At 50.7% G+C, this 25,208-nt stretch overlaps 3 protein-coding genes across 12 annotated transcripts; all 3 read right to left on the bottom strand.

The window, feature by feature from the left end:
- Positions 1-78: 78 nt before the first annotated feature.
- ZSWIM8 (zinc finger SWIM-type containing 8) lies at positions 79-14,302 on the bottom strand. 8 transcript variants are annotated; one of them, XM_046028044.1, is made up of 26 exons: positions 13,822-14,302; positions 11,557-11,710; positions 11,212-11,306; positions 10,863-11,035; positions 10,578-10,685; positions 10,381-10,462; positions 10,126-10,246; positions 9,688-9,889; positions 9,393-9,568; positions 8,020-9,013; positions 7,145-7,255; positions 6,806-6,985; positions 6,516-6,699; positions 6,207-6,305; positions 5,533-5,657; positions 4,550-4,790; positions 4,293-4,451; positions 3,978-4,206; positions 3,513-3,802; positions 3,135-3,358; positions 2,086-2,574; positions 1,677-1,860; positions 1,395-1,571; positions 1,101-1,220; positions 667-777; positions 79-546 (listed from the first exon to the last, which is right to left on the bottom strand). In XM_046028044.1, the coding sequence occupies exons 1-26, from the start codon at positions 14,027-14,029 to the stop codon at positions 86-88; spliced, it is 5,697 nt and encodes a 1,898-aa protein (XP_045884000.1). In that variant the 5' UTR covers positions 14,030-14,302; the 3' UTR covers positions 79-85. The 8 variants fall into 8 exon arrangements, with proteins under 8 accessions (XP_045884000.1, XP_045884002.1, XP_045883999.1 ...); XM_046028046.1 differs by having other exon boundaries at positions 3,234-3,358; positions 7,124-7,255; positions 13,822-14,301; XM_046028043.1 differs by having other exon boundaries at positions 7,124-7,255; positions 13,822-14,300.
- Positions 14,303-16,183: 1,881 nt separating this feature from the next.
- On the bottom strand, positions 16,184-17,633 carry CHCHD1 (coiled-coil-helix-coiled-coil-helix domain containing 1). The gene is made up of 3 exons (XM_046028059.1): positions 17,487-17,633; positions 17,242-17,360; positions 16,184-16,480 (listed from the first exon to the last, which is right to left on the bottom strand). Exons 1-3 carry the CDS (start codon positions 17,608-17,610, stop codon positions 16,370-16,372), a joined length of 354 nt encoding a protein of 117 aa, XP_045884015.1. The 5' UTR covers positions 17,611-17,633; the 3' UTR covers positions 16,184-16,369.
- Positions 17,634-19,262: 1,629 nt separating this feature from the next.
- On the bottom strand, positions 19,263-25,148 carry FUT11 (fucosyltransferase 11). Of its 3 annotated transcripts, none has more exons than XM_046026881.1 (4): positions 24,370-25,148; positions 23,617-24,242; positions 21,293-21,350; positions 19,263-21,049 (listed from the first exon to the last, which is right to left on the bottom strand). In XM_046026881.1, exons 1-4 carry the CDS (start codon positions 25,075-25,077, stop codon positions 20,990-20,992), a joined length of 1,452 nt encoding a protein of 483 aa, XP_045882837.1. In that variant the 5' UTR covers positions 25,078-25,148; the 3' UTR covers positions 19,263-20,989. The 3 variants fall into 3 exon arrangements, with proteins under 3 accessions (XP_045882837.1, XP_045882836.1, XP_045882835.1); XM_046026879.1 differs by having other exon boundaries at positions 20,973-21,049; positions 21,293-21,816; XM_046026880.1 differs by having other exon boundaries at positions 19,263-21,350.
- Positions 25,149-25,208: the final 60 nt, after the last annotated feature.

Below are 25,208 nucleotides of genomic sequence, written 5' to 3'. Positions count from 1 at the left end.
CTTTCCCCCCAAATCGGTTCAAAGCTCATCTGCACATGGAGGGAAGGAAGGCAAAGTCCCAGGCAGACTAGAGTAAAAAAGGAGTTTATATATTTATAAATGCCAAATAAATACCAGAGGCCACCCAATGCCCCCTCCCAGACAGGGCTGTCTCCGCCAACCCTAGGCTTCTAGGGTCTGAGACATCTTGGCCCCAAGCTACAGCCCAGGAGCAGCTGCCAGTCTGGGCTACCAGAGAACTGAGTGGGGATGATCTGTCCAGCCAAGATTCACTCCCTCTGTGTGAGGGGCCCCCATAGCCACAGGCCTGTGTCCCCGTATAGGACCCTAGAGGGGCCAGATTCATGGGGAGAAGGTGGTCATCTCGAGTGAGACCCGCTGCCACAGCTCCTTGGTCTGTTTGCTGCGCTTGAGGTTCTGCAGGATGTCGTTGAACTGCATCATGCCCATGGGTGTCAGGCAGAAGGCGCTGCGGGCACTGCGGATCGCGTTCACAAAGTCGTCGTAGTCGGCAGGGGTCAGGTGAATCAGGCGGTGGTGGATGTACTGCAAGAGGATGAGCCACTAAGCACAGAACCAGGCCCGTCCTCCCTGGCCCGTGGGGGAACCTGTTCCCTGCCTGCCCAGGAGGGCCTCCCCCCTCCTCCATCCATCCTGGGTTGGCACCTGCATGTATGCCTGCTGGCAGCGCTGCACCAGTTGGTGGAAGGCCGGGGCACGCAGGTGGTTGTGGGCATGAGCAGGGCTCAGCCGCTGCAGCGTCTCCATGACGATCTCCTGCAGCACAAACGGGCTCAGCACCCCCTTGGCTGCCCCCACACAGAACTGGTGCACGTAGTTCACTCCTGGGGGGCAGGGGAGGGGCATGAGACGGGGGTGGCCACCTCTGCCCTAGGGACCCAACTTTTCTCTCTCAGCTCTGGCCTGGCAGAGAGCCTCCCTCCACCCCAGGAGCTGAGGTAACCCCCCACCCCCCGCGCACGCACACATACCCGACCAAGGCCTCAACTCTGAGCAAGAGCTAGGAAGGAGGTCTGGGATAGGAAGGTGGGGGAAGTGGGTGGGGGGCGGACAATGGTCCTGGGGAGGGGAGGTGTTACCCAGCTTTGCTGCCAGCCCCAGCAACCATTTGACATCATCAGTGTAGGGGGGGGAGCGGGAGAAGTTGTTGGGGTGATCATTATGTGCTCGGCGACCCAGCATCTCCAGTGCCAGCATTCCTGGGAGAAAAGGGTGGGCACATGGTGGGGGTACATCCTTTCCCTCCTCTACCCCAACCTGGTACACCTGACCCCACAGGAAACAAATCAAGAACTGTGGGGAGGGAGGGAGGTGTCACCAAAGAGCCTGTGGCACAACTACAAGAGGGGACACAAAAGGGGACCTCCTCTCACCAACACGGTAGGCAGCGTGCAGGTGGTGTAGGCTGTGTGGGTTGACAGGCTGACTGTGTGTCTCCTCCTCGGGTGGTGGAAACCCCCCGCTCACCAGAGGGCTGGGCTGCGTAGTCAGGGCAGGCAACGAGGCACCCTGGATGGCTGGAAACGTGGATGCTGGATGGACACTGCTCACTGTGGTGGGGGGATGGAAGCCATATGAGCAACTCACAGCCCACAGAGGGACAGAGAGCGTTCCTCCCCCATCTCCCCTGCCCAGTGGACCTCCCCTCCATTCACCTGTTCCCTGTCCCCACAACTCACAGGCCACACTGGTGGGCAGTGGGAGCCCTGGCTCTGTGTGGTAGGGATGTACTGTGATGGGTGCCATGGAAGGGACGGGGAAAGACACAGCAGTGGCAGCAAGTGAGGGGGGAGTCACTGAGTAAGGGTACTGAGCCCCCAAGAAGGCAGGATGCACACCCTAAAGACAGGGAGAAGAGAAGGAAACTATGTTAAGATGTAGTTCTTCCCCTTCTGCCCACAACTGGGTGTCCCTACATTTCTTAGATGGCCTGGGTCACCCAGACCTCTGCTACCTCACCAGGACAACCCTATTACTCTCCCAGAGTACCCCACTCCAACCCCACATGAATTCACAATTCTTCCACATGCCCAAACCCACCCCCCAGTAGAACACTGGTCTCACCTGTGGGTATGCAGAGCTGGGCACAGGGAAGACGGCAGGCCGGGGCATATGAGGCATTGGGTGGGCAGGGTGAGCTGGGTGGGTGAGGTATTGAGGGCTGCAGGGCAGGTGGGGCTGTAGAGCAGTGTAGGGATGCAGGCCAGGGGAATGACCATGCCCCAGTCCTGGACCTGGATATAAACTGGACCCCACTGAGATGACTGGCACCACTGTGGCTGCTGCTGTCACTGCTGCCGCTGCCACTGTAACCGGCTCAGTCCCTGGGCCCCCCCTGCCCTCAGGCAGCCCCCGCCCAGCCTCCCCAGCTGCCCTGATCCCACTGGCACTACAGCTTGTAGCCCCTTCCCGGGCTGTGGATGAGCCACCTGCTGTCTGCTCATATAGCCAGAACCACTGGTGAGCAACCTCAAACAACACTTCGGGGTATACACCCCCACCCTTAGCCGCCTCTTCTACTGCCATGCAGGCCTTCTCCAACATCAGGTTATCCTGGAAGGAAGGGCACAGAGGGTTAAGCGGGGGAGGGTCTTTACTCAAGCTCCGTTTAAAGTAACATTCCAGACATTCCAACATCTCCCTCTCAGTTGGCTGGTTCCCAAGGAGGCATCAGAGGTCAGGGCCAATGCTCAGAGTCTGTCAGAGCAGCAAATGTTTCACACAGGCACTGAACAAAACACCTGCTGACCAGTAGAAGACCCAGGTTATAGTCCCAGTTCCATTAGCCACACACTCCCATTCAATTCCACTGTCTCCCCAAGACCTGCTCTAAGGATTCCAGCCTGGTGATCACCTTGGTCCCTAAAGTATAGGCCTCCATTTCTTTATCTATAAAACAGAAATAATCCTAATCCCAGAATTACAAAGTAAAAGAAGTAATGGATATTAAAATGCATTAATATTAATATGTCAAGATCACCATAGCAGGACAAACTGGACAATTTGTGAACTTCAGGAAATGGGAATTAAGAGCTGGGCTATTAGTTTTCCCCATGCACAGTGCCTCTGCACAGATGCCTCAAAGCAGGTCCCCAGATTGCCTGTAGAAATACCTGCTCCTTGCACTGCACCAGGGCCCGCTGGATCTCATTGGGGTTCAGTGCATGGGCATGAGGTAGGCAGCTTAGGGCTAGCTCCGCTGCTGCCCTCACCATATTGGAGTCTCGTGCCCGTGATGCCCTGTCAGCCAGGGATGCAACCTCAGGGGGTGTCAGGTGTCCATCCCAGCATTCTACCAGTATAGTCAGAGCTGCACTGCCAATCTCCATTGCCTGACCTTCAGGGAAAGGAGCAAAAATCAGAATGGGGTTAGTATGGGCACCAATGGGGAGCGGGAATCATCTTTTATCAGATCAGTAATTCCACAAGGATAAGACTCCGCTCTATCAATTAACCCCCCTCCCATATCCAAGTCAAGACACTGGGTTTACCTGTAATCCAGGAAACGTGGGAAGAATAAGTACGTGAGAGCCAGTTGGGAGAAACAAAGTTGTGCAGGCCAAGGGCATAAAGCCCAATCTCGAAGGCGCAAAGGTGCAGGTTGCGGTGAGGACCCTGGTGGCCCCCTGAGGAAGATGGATGTGTGAAAATGGAAGTGCTGCTGTTGCCCCCTGCCTTGATCAGCACCGTCTTCGCCAACTCGAAGTAGAAGTGTGCAGCTGCCTCTGATGGCTGATTGGGTACATGGGGGGCATGACTCTCGGGACGGCGGCCCTTGTACCTGAAGGGGCAATGGGGTAGGGACGGGGATTGGGGTTTCTCTGAAACGGGTATCCAGGTAAGGTGGGAAAAACCAGGGTAAGTAGGGTCACTGGGGGAACAATAGCTAGATTACACTAGGGATGTGGCTCTCAGGGTGGGCCAGATGAAAGGAAATGGGTATTTCTTACACTGACCTGCCAACTTCAACGGTCTTCGCCCGGGCCCCTCCACTGGCACTGGCACGGCGACTTCCACTCGAGGACGAGGAGCCCAGAGAGTCCGAGGAAGAGCTGCTAATGCTGTCACTGTCCTGTCCTCGGCCCCAGGAAGTAGGGGCCCAGCCCCCTCGAAGTGGCCTCCGGCTTAAGGTGGGAGAGCTATCCGATGTGGTTTCAGGGGCACTGCTATCAATGCTGGCCATACCTAACCCCCCCAAGACAAGTGAATATCAGAAGGTAGAAGTTCCAGAATTCAGACTTCCCTCCATTTCATCCCACAGGTTCTCATACCTGTGTGTTTCTTCTTAGGCCGCCCTGGGGAGCCCCAGCCCCGTCCATTGTAGCCTCCACGACTGCCAAGTGCCAGGCGGCTGGGAACCTTCCCTTCTGGCCTGGGGGTCAAAGCTGCCTCAGATGGGAGACCCTCACACGGAGAATGTGGGGAACTTTCTAGGTGGGGAAAACAGGACATTGGGATGAGCTCAGGAAAGAGGACCCCAACATAGTTCCACACCATTCATCCCCCCTGCCCAGTGCCCCCACCTCACCAGGCACATTCTTCTCTGTGAAGCCCTCAGTGGGGCCTGGCCCAGCCCCTGCCACATTCCCTGGCTGAGTAGGCCCTGCAGAGCCCGAGGTCAGCGGTTGCAAGGTCCCTGGGGCAGATGGGCCCCCATGCTTTGAAGGAGACCTCTGGCTGGCTGTGGTTGGGCGGCTAGATGAGTAGAACGAACTCAGTGTCTGGGGCTTATGCGTCTGGCTCTCTCGGTCCAAGAGTTTGTCTAAGATCTGGAGAACAGAAGCAGCGACAAGATGCCCTTTATCTCCTGACTTCAATTTCTATTACCTTCCTCTCTCTTTGAAACAGCTTAATATTATCTGTTCAGGAAGCTTTCCCCAGTTACAACCATAGGAGAACCATCCCCCTCCGCCCCAGGATTGGGGCTAGCTTACATATCTTGATAGCCTAAGACTTAATCACAGGACTGAGTATATTGATATTCAATAAATACTGAAATAAATGTATAACTGACTATATACCCTCTGTTTCTCTTCTTCCATCCCCTGCCCAAGCACTCCTATGAACCACTGGTCTTTTATTTTTTTTAGTTTTTTCTTTTGTGGTTTTTTTTTGTTGTTGTGGGGGTTTTTTTGTTTTTGTTTTTAGTTTTGTTTGCTTTAATTTTAGAGGGAGAGTGTACATACAAGCGTGGCAGGGAGGGGCAGAGGGAGGAGAGAGAATCCCAAGCCAACTCCACACCCAGTACAGAGCCCAGCCCGGAGTTCAATCTCATGACCCTGAGATCATGACCTGAGCCAAAATGAGGAGTTGAATGCTCAACTGAATGAGCCACCTAGTCCCCCCACCCCCGCCCCTGGCAATTTGGTCTTGGTCTTTATGAAATGTCTCTTAAGATTCTCCCATTAATCTCCTATGAGCAATATAGCCTTCCTCACTGTACTGGAATTCCTGAGAAAGGTGGTAAAATTTGCTCTCTGCCTGTCAAAATCCCAGTACCTCAGTCCCTACCTTTTTGAGCTTGGCTTGATCATCCTTGTAAGTGATCATTAGTGCCAGTGCCAGGTCACCCTTCTCCCGACGTGTGCCTTCACACAGGAGGGGATGCTCTGCCTCACTCACTGTTGTCTTCATACCTGTGAGAAGAAGGGTCTCATAGGGCCTGAGAATGGCAGTAACTTTCAAGACAGCAAAGGGGAACAGGCCAGGGCTGCTGAGCCACCAGCATCTGATCTAAGGAGTGCCTATTACATCCAGCCTTAGCTTCGATCTGCTTTTTAAGACCTTCATAACCTGACCCACTCTACCTTCACAGCATACCCATCACTTCAAGGATGATGGACTTATCACTCTCATGAAGGCTTGACTGCCCCTGTGTCTTTATTCATGGTGTTTTGTCCACCTATTGAAAACTTAACTGATCTTTTAACCCACATTCTATATTCTATACCCTCCCCGAGTCCTTTTCCTAGATTTTTGTTTAGCTGCCCTTATAATACCCAAAACCCATAGCACATATTTTGTTCCTAAATTCTTGACTGTCTCATAGGCACTACTTGGCTTATATAGGTCATTCTGGTTGTCCCACTACCCTACAGTCCCTTCAAAACACGGCCATGTCTCACACCCTTCATGACCTGGGCCAGGCTTAGCTCACAGATGTGCTCAAGATATGCTCAACTCACCTAAGGCAGCAACTGCTGCCTCAAATCCCAACTCCTCATCCCCAGGCATCTCGTTGTTCCAGTTACGACTTGGAGGCCGGGAACCCGTGGGAGAAACCACTAGATTAAAGTTGGAGTAAGTTAGCCAGACAGAAGCATCACAGGAAAGAATGAAATGTAGGGAACCCAAGACCCTTATCATTCCAGACCTCTCATGAAGCTGCCTGATGGGTCCTAAAGGCAATTCAGAGCCTTGGGGCTCTTGGTTTCTCCTTAGAGAAAACTACTCCTACCCAAGATTCCTACTTGCTGTAGAGTCACGCGCCATACCTGGAGCACAGAGAACGTCAAAGATGAAACTGGCCAACATGAGAGGCAAAACGGGCCGATAGTCACAGAGCGTCCCCTCCCGAAGCTCCTCTGCCCGGCACCGCATGGTACTCATCTCATTCGGACCCAGAGGAATCTTCTTGAGCAGGGCAGCCACCTCAGACTCCTGGTATGCCAGCTTCACCTAACGGTATAAGAACGAGCTCAGACCTCCAAAACTTCCATGGAGATCAAGCTGCAAGGCTCTGAGGAGACGGCAATACAAGGCTCAGAAAGAAAGAACCTCTGACCTCCAAGGCCTTGGTAGAAGCCGGGGGCCTCTGCAGCTCCAAGGCAAACATGCCAACTCGGAAGGCCAGGTTGTGGTGCTCCGGACGCTCACTTAGCACTGTCAACAGGAAGGCTGCCTTGGTCAGGGTGTTGGTGGCCACCCAGGTCTGACGGCTCGTAGACACCTTGTTCTTCTTGCCCTGAAGAAGGAAGTACAAGGAGGTAGGCAGATGAATCTGACTCATCTGGAGTGGAGGAAGGAGGATGCTCTCACTTGGGATGGGGCATAGAAGAGGGTTAGGGGTGAGCGGAGAAGGAGGTAGGTGGGGGTCTCTCACCTTGGCAGGGGGCGGCTCTACCTTGAGGTCAGGTGGGTTGGCTAGCAGGTCCTGGGCAAGCTCCACGGTGAGGCGGGAGGCCTCACTGCTGTAGCCGTGCGCATGCAGGGCCTCAGCGCAGGCAAACAATACCTGGAGAGCACACGGGCAGCACGCAGACTGAAGCCCTACCTTCCAGGGGCAGGGCACCGTACTCACTCACGCAGCAAACATCCTGTGAGTACTTGCTACATGCTAGGCCCTATACTGTTCCTGGGTACACCCACAGAAACCCACAGTCTGATCAGAGAAACAAACCCACCAACACACAAACCAGCGTGAAGCCAGCTACCACAGGGAAGGGTCAAGAGGGAAGACAGGTGGGGAAGATACCTCACTGGGGCCTGGGGCAGAGGAGCAATCTCAGGGAAAACTTCCTCGAGGAAGTTATCTCTAAGATCTCTGAGACCTGAAGAAGGAACAGGAGCTGACCAGGTAAGGTGAGGGAAGAACATTCTAGGCAGAAAGGCCAATCTGTGCACATGTAAGGATGCAAGAGAAAGTACATGGCAAGCTAGAGGAATGGTTCAGCTGACCAGTATGAAGGACAGAACAGCTAAATGAGTCAGGAGAAGCACACATAGATCAGAACAAGTGGAGCCTCACAGGTCATGCCAAGGACCTTCATTTTTAAACTCAGGGCAATGAAAAATACTGAAGACTTTTAAGTATCAGAGTGACACCATCAGTTCAGGAAAATCAATATTGAAGCAGTGAAGAGAACGGACCGCAGGCAGGGAGGCCAGCTGGTAGCCCACTGCCAGATTCTAACAGCCATGCTCTACACTCCTGACACCCCCAACTACAGCCAGCTGGCCCTGCTCCCAGCTGTGGCCAAGGAGCACCCTCCTGCTCACCTCCATGCGGCTCTCCTGCTCCAGTGGCTTCAGCCCAGCAAACAGGTCGTGCTCCTCCCCGGCCCCGCCCTCGGCCTTCTCCTCCTCGCCCCCAGCCCCATCCTGGGCATTCAGATAATATGCCTGGTAGTCATCATCCTCCTCTCCGACTGCGGTGGCTGCCTCTTTAGTTTTGGGGAGCCCATTGCCACTCTCATCTGTGGAAGGGAGGTCGTCCCGCGTACAGACCTCCCCAGGCAACAGGCCATGGGGGCCAGCAGAGGCTGTGGGAGGCTCAGGCCCTTCTGAGAAGTACACACCACCATCTTCTTCGTAAGTATCTGGGGGTTCAGGAAGGAAGGTGGAAGGGCCTCGGGAGCCACTGGGAGGAGGGCAGGGTGGAGGGCTCTCAGGGAATCCACCAAAGGTGCTGGCCTCTGCACCCAAGGCCAGGCTGCTGTCATCCAGGCTCATTTCGGCCAAATCTGGCTCCAGGGAGCTGTCTTCACTGCTCAGCCGTCGCTTGCTCCCACCGCCTGCTGAGCCCTTGCCCCCACTGCCAGTCCCACCCAGTGCCTTGGCTTTGCCCCCACCTGGACCCATCTTATGCAGAACCTTATCTCCCCCCTCAGCAGAGAGGCGGCGGGGCCCCCGCTGCGATGAGGGGACCCCCTCACCCAATCCCTTGCGCTTGGCCCCAGGCTCCTTGGGCCGCACAGCTGGCTCAGAAGGAAGAGGTCGGGGACGCTCCCGTGATTCCTCCAGGGCCCCAGATCGGGAGGCACCTGGCCGAGGCGGCAGGGCTCGGGCCCAGCACAGTGCCAACTTCCGGTCCGTGCCGCTGTAGGTGACACCAGGAAGCGGGTAGGCCTCTTCCCAGTTGAAGTAGCATGCCTCCACCGCTGGCCGGAAGCCAGGGAAGAGCCGCTCCAGGGTCTTTTTGTGCTGCCCCCGCTTCACGTTCTCTATCACCTTCAGCTGCCATTGGCGTAGCTGTGCACACAGTTCCCGGCGGCTGTGGGAACAAAGTTGGGGAGGCTGCGGGGGGTGGCTATATTCTGCCCTGAGAAGCGATGGAAGGAGACCGAGCAGGCATAAACCCCAGAAAGGGGGTGCCCAGGGAAGGGCCCAGGAAAGCACTTCTTGAACGAGCCCACACACATCACTCCAACACTCAGATACTGGGGAAAGTGGGAGCTATTTAGGGAAGGAAGGAAGAAAGCCTCTCAGAAAGTCTAAGTCACTGGTAACCCCAAGTCACTGGTAACCCTAACGCTCAGCACCTGCCATTTCCCAAGGACTAGAAGAACAGGACATCTCTATGTGTGCAGGAGACGAGAGTCAGATCTGTCCCAGGCTGTCCCAGTATCTGCGCTGCCCAGGGAGAGACTCACCGCTGAGGGCTGAGTGCAGGGTCCAGAACAGCTAGCCTCCACAGTGTGACCATCTCATCGCACATGCTGGCACATGCGTGGGCTGCGACCTCTGACTGCCCATTGCTACGACCCGTGTGTCCACTGGCACTGCTGTGGGAGGCGGAGGTGCGCACGCTGTACCACCAACCTGTTATCTGGAAACAAAGAGAAAGATAGAGCAGCCCTCCCCTGTGCCCCTGTCGGCAAGAGGGAAATGAAGTCCAGGGAGGGAAAAAATGAACAGCAATGGGGCTAGCCAACTCCAGAGGATTACCTGTTCGTAGGTGAGGCACTGGTCAGTGAGGATTTCCAACAAGGGGGCAGCATTGCTGTCCCTCCGTTTGAACATCTCCCGCACAATGCTAAGCAGGTTCCAGACCCCCTCTGGCTCGCGGCCCCTCAGAGGGCGCAGCAGACATGCCCATTCAGCAGCAGCTGGAGGCTCCGTGGAAGACAGGTACATGGAGTTCACGTCACTGTGAAGGCAGTGGAGTGGAACAAGCTGACCCCGAGATGGGGCTGCCTTTGATAAGTCAAAGTGCACCTGAGTTTTGACCCAAAAGGGGTCCTGACCCAAAATACAAGGTGTAGGGGGAAAAGGATGTCTAGGACAAAAATTCTTGGAACATGGGTATTCATAGAACAAAGGAGCTCTCAACAGCCTAAGGGATGCTCCCTTCTGCCACAGACGCAGGCGTGAGATCCAAGGTACCTGAAGACCACAGGTGAGGGTCCACAGAACTTGTGCAGAGTCTTCTTGATGTTGTCGGTGAGTGTTGATTCATCCAAATACCAGGTACTCTGGTCAGAGGCGGACGGCCCTGCTGTGGGGTCTGGGGGTGACAGGCAGTCAGTTGCCTAGAGATAGGGACCTGGATTCACCTGACAACAGCACACTTTGAGGAAGTGGTGTTCTGCGCTACCCGCCTCCTTCCCTCCTACCACCCTGCCTTCGCTCCACACTAACCGGGGGCTCCACACACGGTATTGATGGCTGTTGACTGGGAAGAGAGGAGTTCATCCAGAAGCCGCTGGGCTGTAGGGAGGATCTGAAGCGGAAAGGGACAAAGGCATCAGTGACCCAAGGAGGCAGTGTCTAACATGAAGGCTCACATGGGGTCCGGAGCCTGGAGTTGGATGTGAGGGTGTGCCAACCTCACTCACCTGCTGAGGGAGCTCACTGATGAGGTACTGAGCAAACTTCTGCAGCTGGTCCCTCTGCAGCCGAGACAGGGACTCTGAGACTGGGGCACGCAGGCAGACTGCAGAAGCCTGCAGGGGACACAGAGAAATAGTACAAGCTAAGAAAAGGCCTGCTGTCGTTGGAGCTGGGGAAAGAGAGGCAGATTAAGGGGGGGGCGAAGGGGGCTCACGTTGTGGCCAGGCATGCAGCAGAGAAGGGGGGGATGGAGCGTAGGATAGGACCGGGATAAATTGGGAGGGCCTCACGTTGTGGATGCGGAAGAGACAGAGTGCCACGACGTGAGTGCACCATTTGGCCCCAGCCCCACAGGTGCAGCTGCAGGAAGTGACCCGGCAGCGGTCAAACATCACAGCCACGTTGTAGGCCCCTTTGGGGGGGACCATCTGAGGTGGCACCACTGTAGCACTCAGGTGGAACCCTGGGGAGAAACACGGGCATGGTCAGGGAGAGCCAGCACGCCAACATTCTCTGCCTGCAACCCTGGCCCTGCAGTTATTCTGACAACCTGCTCTAGCTCCTTGCAATAGGTCCTTCATTTCTAACAGAGGGGGTGGGAGAAGCAGGGGCTGCCACAGGGCCAGAAGGCACCCTTACCTATCTGCAGGGGGTCTTTCACAGCCCTCATGCGGAACAGCTGGTCCCCTCGCTGAAACTCATCCGCACTGCCATTGGCTAGGCACGAATACAGCCTGGTAGTGAAGAAGAGGACACAGCCACAAGTCAGTGAACAACTTTCTAGAGACCCTGTCAGAGACCACAACGCCCTGGGCACTCTCTCCCCAGTGTCACTCCCTCTTGGGGAAAATCCCAGGCACTCTCCTCCCCTTGTCTTCTTCTTACCACAGCCCCAAATACAGTATCTCCTTTGTTCTGTAGGAAGCCCAGTACACAGTGTGGAATATCAGGACCCACTCCCCACCATCAGTCCTTTAGCCTCACCGGATATCCTCTTCATTCTCAGGGAAGCTCCAAAAAGCAATTCGGAGCTGTAGCTGCTCAGGCACTGGGGGATAAACTTTCTCCACCACTTCAAATGGGATATGAAATGCCACCTGCTTTGCTGATAGCTCCACCAATGGGATCACCAGTCCATCTTGGAAACAAATGTTTGGGTGAGGGTAAAGAGAAGGGGAAATGAAAAGGGCCATGATTACTTGGCACCAATGCCAATGCCTAACTTCTTGGGCCCCACATCACTAGGAAAGAAAGGGGAGAGCTGGATGAAAAACCAAGGGACCCTCCTGTTAGGATTCATTAAGCCTTATGACTCCCATCTGGGGGAGGGGAACGAATCAACTGCAGCCCACAGCCTGCTATCTAAGGTCTGAACAGAAGACACCAGGGATATCCTAGAAACTCCTGGCCAAACAGGCGTGTTCCAGAATCCTAGCAAGTAACCCCTCTCACATGGCTCAGCATCTAATTTCTCTTACTAGCATTTTAGATTCATACTACGTTGTTAACATCTCTCCTCAGATGTTCTCTAATTACTTTTTTACTATCCTTTTTTCTCTAGATGACTCTATACCTCTACCCAAGGAGTGAAGATGGGCCAGAGCCCAGAGGAGTTAAGAGAGGGAGCTCCAGCACAAGAGAGGCTGCTTGTCCTGTGGCACACCTGAATCTTGGCTTCCTACAATGGAAACCTGGGAAGGAGGGTGGGGAGGAAGATGGGTTATCCCAAGGGAACCTAAGTGCTCCTGTTATCATCTGGAGTAGGATGGAACTGCCACTCAAGATTTCCTACAGTGTTTCAACCAAATAGTGGTAAAACACAATAGACTGCATGCATATCTCCCCAAATTGCTAGTCAGATTAGAAAACAGATCAGAAAATCACAGAGCTGAAAGAAACCTTTTTTTAAAAAGTTAATCTCCTTATTTTACAAGTGAGCAACTGAGGGTAGCCCAGGAGGGCAGGGGGCTTAGGCAATGACATGCTTTCCTAGATGTTAACCTATTCAGGAAAATATCTATATGCTGAAAAATTTCACCAACATGACTTGGATTTCTTCCCTCAAAGCAAAGGAGCTCTAAGCCCTAAGGCTACCCACAGATGCAAATGTGAAAGAAGCAAGGAGACCATAAAAGACCCACAGTGAAACTGCCTATGATCTTTGTGGGCGTGTGGGTGTGTGTACACAGAACATATGCCACCGCTCCAAATGAAGTTGAACACTACCGCTCCGAACAAGTGACAACTGTACATTTCTCTCTGTCCCAGAGGGGTGCTAAAAATCTCCATAGGACAGTTCGGAAAACAGGATTCTTGGTATGACCGGAGTAGAACCACAACCCCAACTGCTGAAAAAAGTCAGCATGCATTAAGGCCCAGGACAAAAACTGTGCCATGAGGAAGACAGGGAAAGGATGTCTTGAGCCTGTGGAGCTTCACTTAACATCACTGTCCCCTCAATCCCCTTTCATAAGTGGAAAATTCCTCACAGCACTAATCAGTTAATTTACTGAAAGACCCAAGAGTGAGACACTTACAGCAAAAAGCAAGAAGAGTGTTTCATAAGGAGATCTAGAGGCAATTACCTTCACTCTTCTCGGGCCTCAGATGATAAAAATGTAAGGCTCTAATCCAGTGGTCCCAGCCTGGGCTCCTCACAGATGTTCAACATGGCTGAGAACCAAGCCTCTGCTGTGAACCTATGTAACTATGGAATTTCCTCTCACAGGCCAGTTCACCTCCACTTTCCTCTGGACGGAATCCCCTCTTGGTGTAGCCAGATCAAAGATCGTCATCACCGTTAAGAGGAAGCTCCCAACGCACTTTGCAATGGGGCTGACACACCTCAAGTGGTCCCTTCTTCACAAGACACCTCTTACCCACCTTCTTTTCTGTTTTCTGGCTCGCCACGGGCTGAACTCGGTGAGTATTCCCAAGTCAGACGAGTTTTTTCTCCTACCCCATCTCTAAGGCAAATGAACCACAAAAGATCTACTTTCTGTCGCTAATCCTATCCAACGCAGGATTTCCCAGCCACCACTCCAAAACACGCGCGCGCGCGCACACACACGCGCGCGCACACACCCTGGTGTGGAGAAGCCAACCCCAGGAAGACTGGAAAAGCGAGTCCAGAAGTCCGTTCTGAGCTTGGGACAGCTCGCGGTTCGGGACAGCTCCCGAGCAGGGACAGCTCCCCAGCAAGGCCTGAGCAGAGCCAGCCCGCTCCCTTCCCCCTCCGCTTACTCTCACCTCGCATTCTGGTACCGCCACTGCCACCTCCGCCACCGCCGCCAGTGGGGGAATTGGGCCCCGCGGACTGTTTGCGCCATCCCCGCCAGTTCTGGCAGAGGCTCTCGGCCTCGGAGATGAAGGAACAGAGCGAATCCTCCTCAAAGCGGTCCGAATCTTCGAATGAAAAGCGCTCTCCGTCCTCCCATTCCGCGAACATCAGCTCCATGGGGCCTGCACCCCCCGGGGCCGGGTCCCCCCCCGCGGATCCGGGGCCTGGGCCGCCGGCCGGGGGCTGAGGGGAGGCCCGGGGCCTGAGGGGCGAGCCGGGGCTGGGGGTGGCCGGGGCGCTCAGGGCGGCCGTGCCGGACGAGGATCTCAAGCCTGGAAGGGATATGGAACCGGGCCTCGCCCAACTGCGAGGTGCGAAAGGGGATTGTGGCCAGTATCCGAGACTCAGGACCCGGGCGAAGCGCTCGGCAGCCGGGGCCTCTCGGCTGCTGCGGCGCCGCCTCCCCCATCAGCTGATCTGAACTTCCGGCCGCGCCGGCCACCACCACTTCCGCCTTCACGCGCTTCGGAACCGGACTCTGTACGGGCAGATGTAGAGGACCTGTTTGTTTAATTTCTGCATTTCCTGCCCCCCCTTTTTTTTTTCTCGAACCCACCCTCAGATACTGTAAGAGGAATCCAACCCCCAAAGGTATATAAAATGACTACAGATCCCAGCAATATCTCGGCCTCCATACTGTCTCCAAGGAATAAACAGCAGCCATGAATGCTGGGAATCGTAGGCTGTCGAGCGATAACACAAGAACTCTTGGGTGGAGTTATTGTTTTAACTCCGGATAGGCCCTGGGTCCGCATCACCTTCTGGGAGTTGTAGTTCAGAAGCCTACATTCCATCAGACTTGTTACAGGGTCTCATCAGGGAAGCAACGCGAAAAGAATGCACTTGATTTCAGGAATGGTTGTAGTGTTTTGTCAGTGGGTCCTTTGAGTTCAGATGTTTTTAGCCTTTTTTTTTTTTTTTTTTTTTTTTTTGGTGCCACAGACCCTTTGGCAGCTTGGTGAAGTCTCTGGAACACTTCTCAGATTGTAAATGCACAAAATAAAATATAAAAATTACAAAGGAAACCAATTATGTCGAAATACAATTTTAAAAATAATAAAACAAATTTGTAACATAGTAATACTTCTTTATTTACACATTAAGATCTATCCAGTAACAAGTGTAATAACTACCACAATTTTGAAGCTAGTGATGAGTATGATACCAAGGTATCTGCAAACTATTATATGAAAATATGATTTCACGTGAGAATTGCTGATACTGATACTTTGTTTCCCTCAAGTCCTGAGATGCTAAATTTCAATTGTGGCTAAAGATAAAATTTGTTTTCCCATTCATGTCCACAGACCTCTTACTGGGAATCTATTGACCCTAGGTTAAGAACTCCTAAGTCCAGTCCAAAGTGCCCACGCACCGAGCTTCTTCCTATAGCTAAAAGCCTCAGCTCTCAGAACCAGGTAACTGCCCAGTGCTATACCCACGGGATATGAGGACTATGGAAAGAGGTAGCTGTGGGGGTCAGGGAGGCAAGACCCTTTCTTTATCTGATTAATTATTCCACTGGAGATTTAGAAACCCCACTGACCCCTTTGTCTATTTAATCCTCTAATGTATATAGGAAAGATTAAGTTAGTTACGCCTGAAAGGGCAGAGTATACATTAAATGCTATACAATTGTTTCTAACATCAAGTGGTCACAGAAGTTAATGCCTTCAGCAACTAGGTAGGTAACTTAATGAGAGAAGTGAACAGGTGATAGACAAAGAAGATAATTGCCAAATAAGTTTCAGTTTCACCATTTGGGAGAGGCCAATGCCAGGTACCTGGAGAATAGAGACAAATGATAATCAGCTCTACTTGATTATCGCCATGCAGGAATAAGAAATCAGTGTTGCCAGAATTTTTTTTTTTTAATGGAAAGCTCCAAAGTGGATTTTTAATGATATTTTTTCATATTTTGAAGGTGGTCTTCTAATTTAAAAAGAAATTTTTAATTGTGTTGGCTAAATAAAATACATCTGCAGTAACTTTGGTCACCAGTTTGTGAACTTCTGATTATTCTGGGAGCATCTTGCAGGGGCTATGCATGAAATAGGCAGTTACTGAATACTTACAGATGATGGTAAAAAAATTCTGCATATAGGCAGACTTCAACTCCCTTATTGCATCCAAAGGCAAGAGTACTACATGGTGTAAGGACTTCAATGCAGAACAAGAATAAATTTGTCCTGATCCTGGGGCAAATCAGGGAGCAAAGAACTTCCAGTCTCAGGAAGGATACGGCAAACCTAATCTACAACAAAGGCCAACTTCTCTTTAGAGGATTTTATTTCAAGATAAAGCATAACTTCCACCCTGACAATGATTCCAAAGGATGAAAAAGGTGTTTGCCTCCTTTCACCTTTCAAATAGAGCATGGCAGTGCAAACGTCTCTAAAACACCTCTGCATAGTTCTCAGTAGCTACAGTCCAGTCATAGAAAATGCTTCTCCATTCTCAACTGACATGAGATTTGTTAGGAAATCTCTGTAACAACTTATTGAGTTTCATGGGGGGTAAATTCCCAGATTCTCCTGTATCCTGGATTGATCTCATCTTTCGGGCCCCCTGAAAAGACAGAACAAAAACAAAAATGACAGCTCTACAGTTTATCCTGACCTCGGCCAAAAGTTCTCACAATGCCACAAACCACATTAACATATTAACCAGCCTGGAACTATCTGTGTCATCTACCCAGTCCCCTTTCAAAAGGGACTGGGAACCTAGAGATGGCAGTATGACCTGAGCTACCATGCCAGCTAGCAACTAATTTTAGGCTAAAATCCAAACAACCTGCCCTTCACAATATTTAGCTCTACTTCAGACAATAATATCTATTTGAGCAGGATTCCTCCATTTATACTCACTCCTTCCCATTCATTCCTCCATTTAATACTCACAACATTCTGTAAGATGGGTATTAATATTAACCTCCTTTTACATCTGGTATAGCTAAAGCCTAGAGCAGTGAAAGAAATCGCTCAAGATCACAATGCCTTCAAAACATTTTTCCCGGGGCGCCTGGGTGGCTCAGTGGGTTAAAGCCTCTGCCTTCGGCTCAGGTCATGGTCCCAGGGTCCTGGGATGGAGCCCCGCATCAGGCTCTCTCTCTGCCTGCCTCTCTGCCTACTTGTGATCTCTGTCAAATAAAAAAACAAACAAAAAACATAACTTTTCCCACTATAGCGTGAGTGAAATCGCTCCCACAACTTTCCTCGCTTTTTTAGAATGAGAAGGTCCTCCTATCACCTAGCAAGAGGCAAGAACAATTACTTGTATCCCCGCCCCCATTCTCCTCCCAAGAGGGGACCCTAAGAGCCTCCTGTCACCTCAGCCCTTGAAGCACAGTCGAAGAAATCCTGAATCTCTTTTCTGCACGCTTCGTCGCGGAATTCATTCTGCTTCCAACACGCCATCATCACCGACATCTCTGTGATACAAGTCGCCTCTGGAGGAGCAGAACGAGAGCACCATCAGTCACAAGGAAACTTTTTACCTTAAGGCCCTCCCACCCAGCCGTCCGGTGCATCCCTCCGGCTTCCACTCTGGAGCCTTCCTGGCTCCGACTGCTCACCGCCCTTGTCCCGGCGTCGTTCCCCAACACGGTTAGCTAGGATGAGGGGCTTGTTGGGCTTCAGTATAGGCTTCCGCGGGTTTCCCAGCCGAGGTAAGCGACCCCGCAGGCTGGGCGTCGCCATTGCTCACCGAGCTCCCGGCAGGCTCTGCGTCGTCGCCGTACGTGACCCTGCGTGACCCCAAAGAGCTCGACGAGCGTAGGCGCGCAACCTGCGGGAAGCTGGGGGGCCCGTTTGGTCTCTTGGCACTGTAGGCGGGACGCTGGGATCCAACACCGGTCGTTCGAGACCTGTGTGCAGGTTAGGAGAGTCTTTGGGGCTCGTGCGCAGATCTAGACCGCTCTTTTGTGGGCTCGCGGCCCTGAAGTCTCTGGGCGGTACTAAGCAGGGAACATCTAGTAAAGGACCTGATGAAAAGGACTCTCATTTATGGTGGGAGCTGGCTGAACTAGAGTATGATTGACATAAGCAAGGGCAGAGGATGGGAGCGAATCAAAATATGAGACTTAAAGATGTTTGGTTTGGACAGATTCTGTGTTTTGGCGAGTCTTCAAGAACTGTTGGATTTTACTACCTTTTATTTTTTTTTTTTTAAAGATTTTATTTATTAATTTTGACAGAGAGAGACCACAAGTAGGCAGAGAGGCAGGCAGAGAGAGTGAGAGGGAAGCAGGCTCCCTTCAGTGCAGAGAGCCCGACGTGGGACTCGATCCCAGGACCCTGAGATCATGACCTGAGCCGAAGGCAGCGGCTTAAACCACTGAGCCACCCAGGCGCCCAGATTTTACTACCTTTTAAACCACCCCAAAACCATAAAGAAAAATTTGGGTCATTTAAACGGTTGCTGTTACTGGGACAGCTGGGTGTCTCGGTCAGTTAAACGACCTGCTCTTGATCTCAGCTCAGGTCTTGATAGCGAGTTGTGAGTTCAAGCCCTTCACTGGACTCCACGATGGGAGTGGAATCTACTTATAAGTAAAAAAAAAAGTTGCTACTACTTCTGTATCTTTTGCTCTCCTTTGTAATAATCTCATTGGGTAAGGTGGGGTGTAAGCATTTTGGCATTTATCATCTAATTTAATGTTCTCTCCAATCCTGTGAAGATACTTGGTGGTATCATTCCTATTAATAGACTTGACCCATCCGTTGTGATGCCTGGCTTCATCAGACTTGGTTCTAAGTGTCTTTAAGCTATTTACAAAACTCAAAGATGTGCCAGGGATTCTCAGGGCCTTTAAAAATGAGCTTCAAGAAATGGTTCTGATAATGGAAGCATAACTTGAACAGCTTTTAGTTCATATGAGGACTACTTCGGAGGAGCAATATTTATTTGGTTGTGTAAAATTTAGTGTGCTAAAATTAAAAAATCATTTTATCACTGCTACAGTTAAAATCATTTATCACAGATGTTTAATATTCCCATTGATCTCTGCAAGACTGGTTCTTTTTCTTCTGTTGAGTCTCAGTTCCTGTCAGAAAGGCCTTCCCTGAGCCCGCCCCCCCCCCCGCCACCCCACCAAGCTGTTGTATTTTTTTCATAGCACATATCACAGTCTGAATTATCTTGTTCACTTATTGTATGTTTACAGCTTTGCTTACCAGCAACACCCATTTAAAATAAGCACCATGAGAAAGGGACCTTGTCTTACTGAATCCCCAGTGCCTAGAATAGTGACAGTAAATACTTGTTAAATGAACAAATGTTTTGACATGTTTTTCCAAGTCTCCAAGTGTATATCATACTCAGCCCAGAAATATAACCAAGCAGAAGACAGTTTAAAAAGAAGTCATTTATTATACAAAATGAAACGTAAGAAAATAGAGAACTGCAACATACGGAATAATAAAGGCATCGGTCCCATGCTCCACTGCCACCCCAGCAGAACAAATAAAACTGATTCCTACTCAGACACTTCTGCCACCAATAGTCTTGAGCCTGTTGCTGTTCACAGAGCAAGCTGGGCCCAAACCAGAGAAAATTAACATTGTTTGCTTTCTCTTCATATTGGTTCTGCTTTCTCTTGCGGAAACATAGCACCTGGTTTACCGTGGTCTTTTATGAATACTTCTATTGTGATAGGATTAAAGGAGAAAGTCTGGGAAGCACTGTCCACAAAGCAGGCATGAGTCTCCAGCCACAATAATTCATAAACAACTGGCCCACTTTGTACATAAAAGTCCTAAAGAATGCCAGTGTGAACTGGTCTAATTAGGAGAGGTAAGGATGGTTATACACTTGGCACTTACCCATTTTATTGCACATCATGAAACTTGATTCCTAACCTTAGTTTGCACTTGAGCAGTATGTAGTTTGCACTATGAATCAGCACCTGCATTTAAGTAGATTGCAAATTCAGAAACCAGAGTCCTGAATTTGACTTCTTTTGTCGCTACTATTTTAATATACGTATGTTTGAAGGTCTGTCTTTCCCTCTTGTTCTTTTCTGAACAAGCTCAAACAGGCTAAGCAAACTTCCCATGCTGTTGTGAAGAGTATTTTTAACTAAAAAATAAAATGGGAAAAGAACCACCCTGGCAGTGAAATCCAACCCCAATTACAGCTGCCACATCCTTAGATGTCACAATATTAAGGGTGGCACCCTAGTTGTTGAAGCATTTAACATATAAACACACACACACACGCACACACACTTCTGGTTGTATATCAGTGTGTATGTGTATATAAAAGTACATACATTAATTCCCAAACAGATAAACTGATAGGCTATGGAACTTCTCTAGTGATAATTCATTAATACATTATACAACCAGAGCAGCACTAAGATCCAAAGTATTCTTTCTTATTCCACTGGCCCAGAAAAACCTAACGGTCTCCCTGCCCAGTAAGCTTTATATTCAAACCACAGCAATAAAAGGCCTTGGATATACCCCAAAATCTGCCTAACAATTTTTTATTTAATCAGCCACTTGTGGCTATCTCTCGACTCAGCTCCCCTGGAGAGGACCTTAGGTGGGCTCCATCAAAATGCAGTCTCGGTAAGTACTACAAAGTTGTACAGACAGATAGTGGTAATAGAATGATGTTTGAATATTCATTCCACATAAAGTGAAAAATGCTACATAATATGAGGTAATGACTACAACTATATTGCTGGGCTGTTTTTTCCAACATAATTTCCATGACTCTTTGGGGAAAATGAGACTTTGGTAGCATATAAAAATAATAGAAGAGTTCATTAGGCAGACGAAAAAGACAAAGACCTATAAAAATCTGCAGTTTGATTTGCACTGATCTATTTTAACATTCCAAAATCATTTAAATATATATGAATGATATTTATATATACTCTGTCATCATTTCCAGCCTTAGTCTCTATCTGCAACCTAAAATAGAGCAGGACAATTCATTAAATTGACATGGCATATATTAGCCACTGAATCTTCATGTTCATGAGATGAGAAGGAATTCATGATACACTCTTAAGGAAAAAAAAAAAAAAGGCAAACCAGCAGTAAAAAAGCTGTCAAGTCTATAGCCAGTTTAATGCAGGGGAGAATGAATGTGGGGATGGTGGCAAGGCTCCTGCATCTTCATCAGATACTGTGAAAAACCAAGAAAGAAAAATCCATTTAAAATAAAAAGTTTGACATTGAAGACAAGTAAATGATATTAAAAATACAACTCTAAGAACCAGAATACAACCCACCAAGAGTTTTGCTTCACTACCAACGTAACAGTTTATAAAGCAGGAGATAAGAAAATAGATTAGGAAAGGTACTGAATAATGAAGAGTTTTAAGGAATAGCATCGAAGTTTTAAGACCTTAAATCTGACCCATCTTACCTCATTCTTAGACAAGTACCAAGGTGTTGTTCCAATCACAGCTGAGAGAATGAGATGGCTACAAAAAGATGCAGTTCTTTTAAAATTCTGTTCAATCAGCACTTTGAAACAAGTGGGTGTTTCAGGCTTTTGCTTCCCACTAATCCAAGAACTGGAGACCTCCACCTCTCCTTGAGGACAGGCCCTATTACCACAAGCTGAGACAGTGGGTACACAACATTAGGATAAAATATCAGTGGCTATAAATGGAATTCCTTGAACTCATGATAAGACAGTGTTCATTAAGGTTGTGCAGCAGATGCCCCTCATGTCCAATAGCAGAATAAGGACTTCTGTCTCCTTAACTCTACCAAGTTAAAGGCTCTTGTAAGGATAGTTAGAGATTTCGGTTCCTTTTCATGAAGATCTCATGTAGATAATCCCAAAATTTCATCTGCTTTGTCTCATTGTTGTGGATCATGGCAGTGAGAGCTTCCCCCTGGTCCAGACCTTGCCAATAATCTTGCAGCCACATCTCCTTCCAGCTGAAACATCAAAATGGGAGTTGGATTATGGAACCTCTGCACAGCTATGGTCCTGCCTTCTCTGAATGGGTCAAAGAATCTTAAACGGATACTGTAATCTCTGGCTGGGACAGGGCACTGCTTTGAGGGGAATGAAATGTGAATAAATCTAGTGGTAGTACAGGTGACAGTAAGCTGCAAACACGTTATCTATCACACAGCCCACCCACAATGAGTGAAACTTCCTGACTTGCCCACTCCAGGTTCCCAAATGTGGAAGGAGTTCAGAGGAAGGCAGGGCAAGGGCCAGACTTCTCTGTAAGAAAAGCCAGGGAGCCTCTAGATGGTTACCTTATTAAGTTGCACCTTTATTTCAATAATGAAAATGAAGGTGCTGTGCTGCCCAATGTCTAGATAAAACATATTCTCTTTTTTTTAATGTTTTACATTTTTCTTCTAGTAAATCATATTATGTTCAGCATATACTAGATACAAATTACTTCATAGAAGGCTCCATTCCCAGAACCAAACTTTGCCAGCAATGTATATAAACAGCCCTCTGCTGCCATCTACTGTGCACGTCGGTCTCTGCAGGCCAGTCTAGCAGCCTTGCTTTCTTAAGCTTAAGTCTTCTTATCACTTCTCTCCAAACAGATGTGATTTGCTGCACGTGCCTTCAACATTTTCACACCTCCCATGCTGACCTTGTTTCCCAATGCACCACCTTCTGCCACTTACTGCACAAGCTTCCTCACTTTTCTAATTCACACTGCCCACCATTGTTTATTATTATTTATTGAAAGCAGTCTTCTCTTGTTTAGGGCAAAGGAGTAATTTATCACCCAAACCAGGGTACTTTTTTTTTTTTTTAAACCAGGGTACTTTTAATGTAAGGGTTTTTTTTTTTTAATATTTTATTTATTTGACAGAGAGAAATCACAACTAGGCAGAGAGGCAAGCAGAGAGAGAGGAGGAACAGGCTCCCCACAGAGTAGAGAGCCCGATGTGGGGCTCGATCCCAGGACCCTGGGATCATGACCTGAGCCGAAGGCAGAGGCTTTAACCCACTGAGCTACCCAGGCACCCCAAAACCAGGGTACTTTTAAGAGTGAAAGGAGATGCTATTAATAATTATGCCAGGGGGCGCCTGGGTGGCTCAGTGGGTTAAAGCGTCTGCCTTTGGCTCAGGTCATGATCCCAGGGTCCTGGAAGAGAGCCCCGCATCAGACTCTCTGCTCAGCAGGGAGCCTGCTTCCCGTCCTCTCTTGTGATCTCTGTCAAATAAATTTTAAAAATCTTAAAAAAAAAAATTATGCCAGGTTAACAGATGTAAACCCTACTGCAGACAAACCTCTCTCAAAATACCCATCTTTGTATTGCTCATCCCCACCCCCACCCTTTAGAAGGTGCTAAATAAACAGCTGAGTTAATTTTCAGGATAGTCTAACTCCTGAGCCTGGTATTCAGGCTATGTATAGCCTGGCCCCAGTTTATCTGCCCAACTCTGTCTCTCATCACTTCATCTGCATAGGCCCCCTCTGCTCTGGTTGAAGCCCTTTCTGACCTGTTGCAAACACTGTTCACATAAGCTGATCTCATGTTGTCGCCTTGAATGATATTTTGCATCTTTTACTGAGCTGTTTCAGTTTGTCTTATCTCCCCAACCAGACTCTTGACACCTTAAAGGCAGAATAAGTCCATGTCATAATTTCCTTATACAACAATCCCCTAAGCATTTAATACTAGTTCACTGCCCACAGCAAGCAAGTCAGTCAATCAGTCATTTGATTTGATGGCCACAGGGTCCTCAGCTATCCTTACCTGTCATTCTCAGGAATCTCTTCCACACTGCCAAAACCAGGTGTGGGCACCGGGCAATCCATGTGTGAGGGCTGGGCAATGTGAGGTTCAGGACCAGGGATATCCCCAGGAGAGGCTGCGTGAGCTTTCTCGGCCTCCAGCCGAGCCAGTTCATGGTCACAGACGAAACACTCGAAGCCATTGAGGTAGTTAGGCAGCAAAGGATCATTCACTCCCCACTCCCGATGCTTCAGACTATCCAGAAGGAACTGGTTGGTGATGCCCCCAGGTTGCTTATATGCCAGGTATTTCATGTACTCCTCATCATTCTTGTCCAGAAAGTCAATAAATTCTGCCAGCTTCTGAGGTGACTCAAAGTCATCAATGAGGATGATGGAGTGATTGTTGGGCATCCAGTCCCTCACAGAGGGAGAGCCGCGATACACAGGCACAGCCCCGAGATGCATGGGGCGCCACAGTTTTTCTGTCATGTAGTCATCACAGATGGCATTTTCGAGGGCCAAGTGGAACTTATAGCGAGACAAGAAGGCCAAAAGCTCTGGATCCTCAGTGGTGGCTGTGGCTGTGTCCCGTAACCGCGGAGTGGGCAGCTCCCGATTTTGCAGGCATTTCCCATAGGAGTCCACCTGAGCGGGGTAGAGTACGGCCGTCAAGTGGGTGCTGCAAGTCGGCCCGGACGCCAGGGGTCCAGGCCTTAGCCGCACCCGCCCGCTCGCCCCCACCCCAGCCCCGCCCCGGCCCCGCCCCACCCACCGGGATGTAGCGCATCAGCTCGCGCACATAGCGGTCCCGGTCCGCAGGCACGTCGCAGTGGGACTGCAGATAGAGCAAAGGCGCGTAACCGCGGCGGCGCCACTCGGCGCGCTCCTGTAGCGGAGGGGCCTCGCGGCGCAGGTAGGCGGTCCCGGGCAGCCACTGCAGCGCCAGCGGGTAGTCCGAATGGCGGCTGAAGGTGGCAGTGAGATTGAAGAGGCGGATGCCGGGCCCGTGGCTCAGCACGAAGTTGTTGAGAGGCGACTCCTCGTGCAGGAGCGCCCAGCTCTGATGTGCCAGGCGCGGCAGCGGCGCCTCAGACGCGCGAAAGTCGGTGCCGTAGAAGAGCAGCGCGCGCGTCCGTGAGTGCCCCCGCACCCGTCGGTCCCGGGACGCCAGGCACGCACCGCGCGCGCACTCGATGCGCTCCGAGTCGCCGGGGAAGTGAGGAAATAGGCCTGGGCTCCACCACAGCAGCACCGGCAAGTCCACCGCCTCCTCCCTCCCCGGCCGTGGGGTCCCTGGACTGCGCGCCACCCCGACCGCGCCCAGCGCTGAGGGCGGCCGAAAAACTGCACCATCCCATGGCTCCGTCCAGCCCGCCTCCCCGCCGGTCTCCCTCTCAGCCACGGGCCCAGAGCCGCTGACCGTACAAATACTAAGCACTCCAAAGACGGCAAGTGCAACCCCGCTGCGGCCCGCGGCCATGTCCACTGGCAGCTGCCCCCCTAACCGCCCTCCCACAACCCGCAGCTCCTCCCGGCAGCACTAGACCCCGCCCTGCGGTGAGTCGCGACCTGACGAGGTCCTACGCCCGCCGTGCTTGTGACGCATGCGCA

Source organism: Meles meles, chromosome 13, assembly GCF_922984935.1.
Source record: "Meles meles chromosome 13, mMelMel3.1 paternal haplotype, whole genome shotgun sequence".
Taxonomy (NCBI): domain Eukaryota; kingdom Metazoa; phylum Chordata; class Mammalia; order Carnivora; family Mustelidae; genus Meles; species Meles meles.
The sequence above is the reverse complement of the archived record's forward strand: the minus strand, read 5'-3'. Positions and strand labels throughout refer to the sequence as shown.

Excerpts from the sequence above, each read along its gene's own strand:
- CHCHD1 (XM_046028059.1), bottom strand. The coding sequence starts at position 17,610 with ATGGCGACGCCCAGCCTGCGGGGTCGCTTACCTCGGCTGGGAAACCCG. Across the intron at positions 17,361-17,486 it reads ACGACGCCGGGACAAGGGCG|AGGCGACTTGTATCACAGAG; the intron begins GTGAGCAGTCGG and ends CTGCTCCTCCAG. Across the intron at positions 16,481-17,241 it reads ACTGTGCTTCAAGGGCTGAG|GGGGCCCGAAAGATGAGATC; the intron begins GTGACAGGAGGC and ends CTGTCTTTTCAG.
- ZSWIM8 (XM_046028043.1), bottom strand. The coding sequence starts at position 14,029 with ATGGAGCTGATGTTCGCGGAATGGGAGGACGGAGAGCGCTTTTCATTC. Across the intron at positions 9,890-10,125 it reads CCCTCACCTGTGGTCTTCAG|TGACGTGAACTCCATGTACC; the intron begins GTACCTTGGATC and ends CTGCCTTCACAG. Across the intron at positions 4,452-4,549 it reads CACAGAGAAGAATGTGCCTG|AAAGTTCCCCACATTCTCCG; the intron begins GTGAGGTGGGGG and ends TTCCCCACCTAG.
- FUT11 (XM_046026879.1), bottom strand. The coding sequence starts at position 25,077 with ATGGCCGCGGGCCGCAGCGGGGTTGCACTTGCCGTCTTTGGAGTGCTT. Across the intron at positions 24,243-24,369 it reads AGCTGATGCGCTACATCCCG|GTGGACTCCTATGGGAAATG; the intron begins GTGGGTGGGGCG and ends TACCCCGCTCAG. Across the intron at positions 21,817-23,616 it reads GAGATTCCTGAGAATGACAG|CTGGAAGGAGATGTGGCTGC; the intron begins GTAAGGATAGCT and ends TTGATGTTTCAG.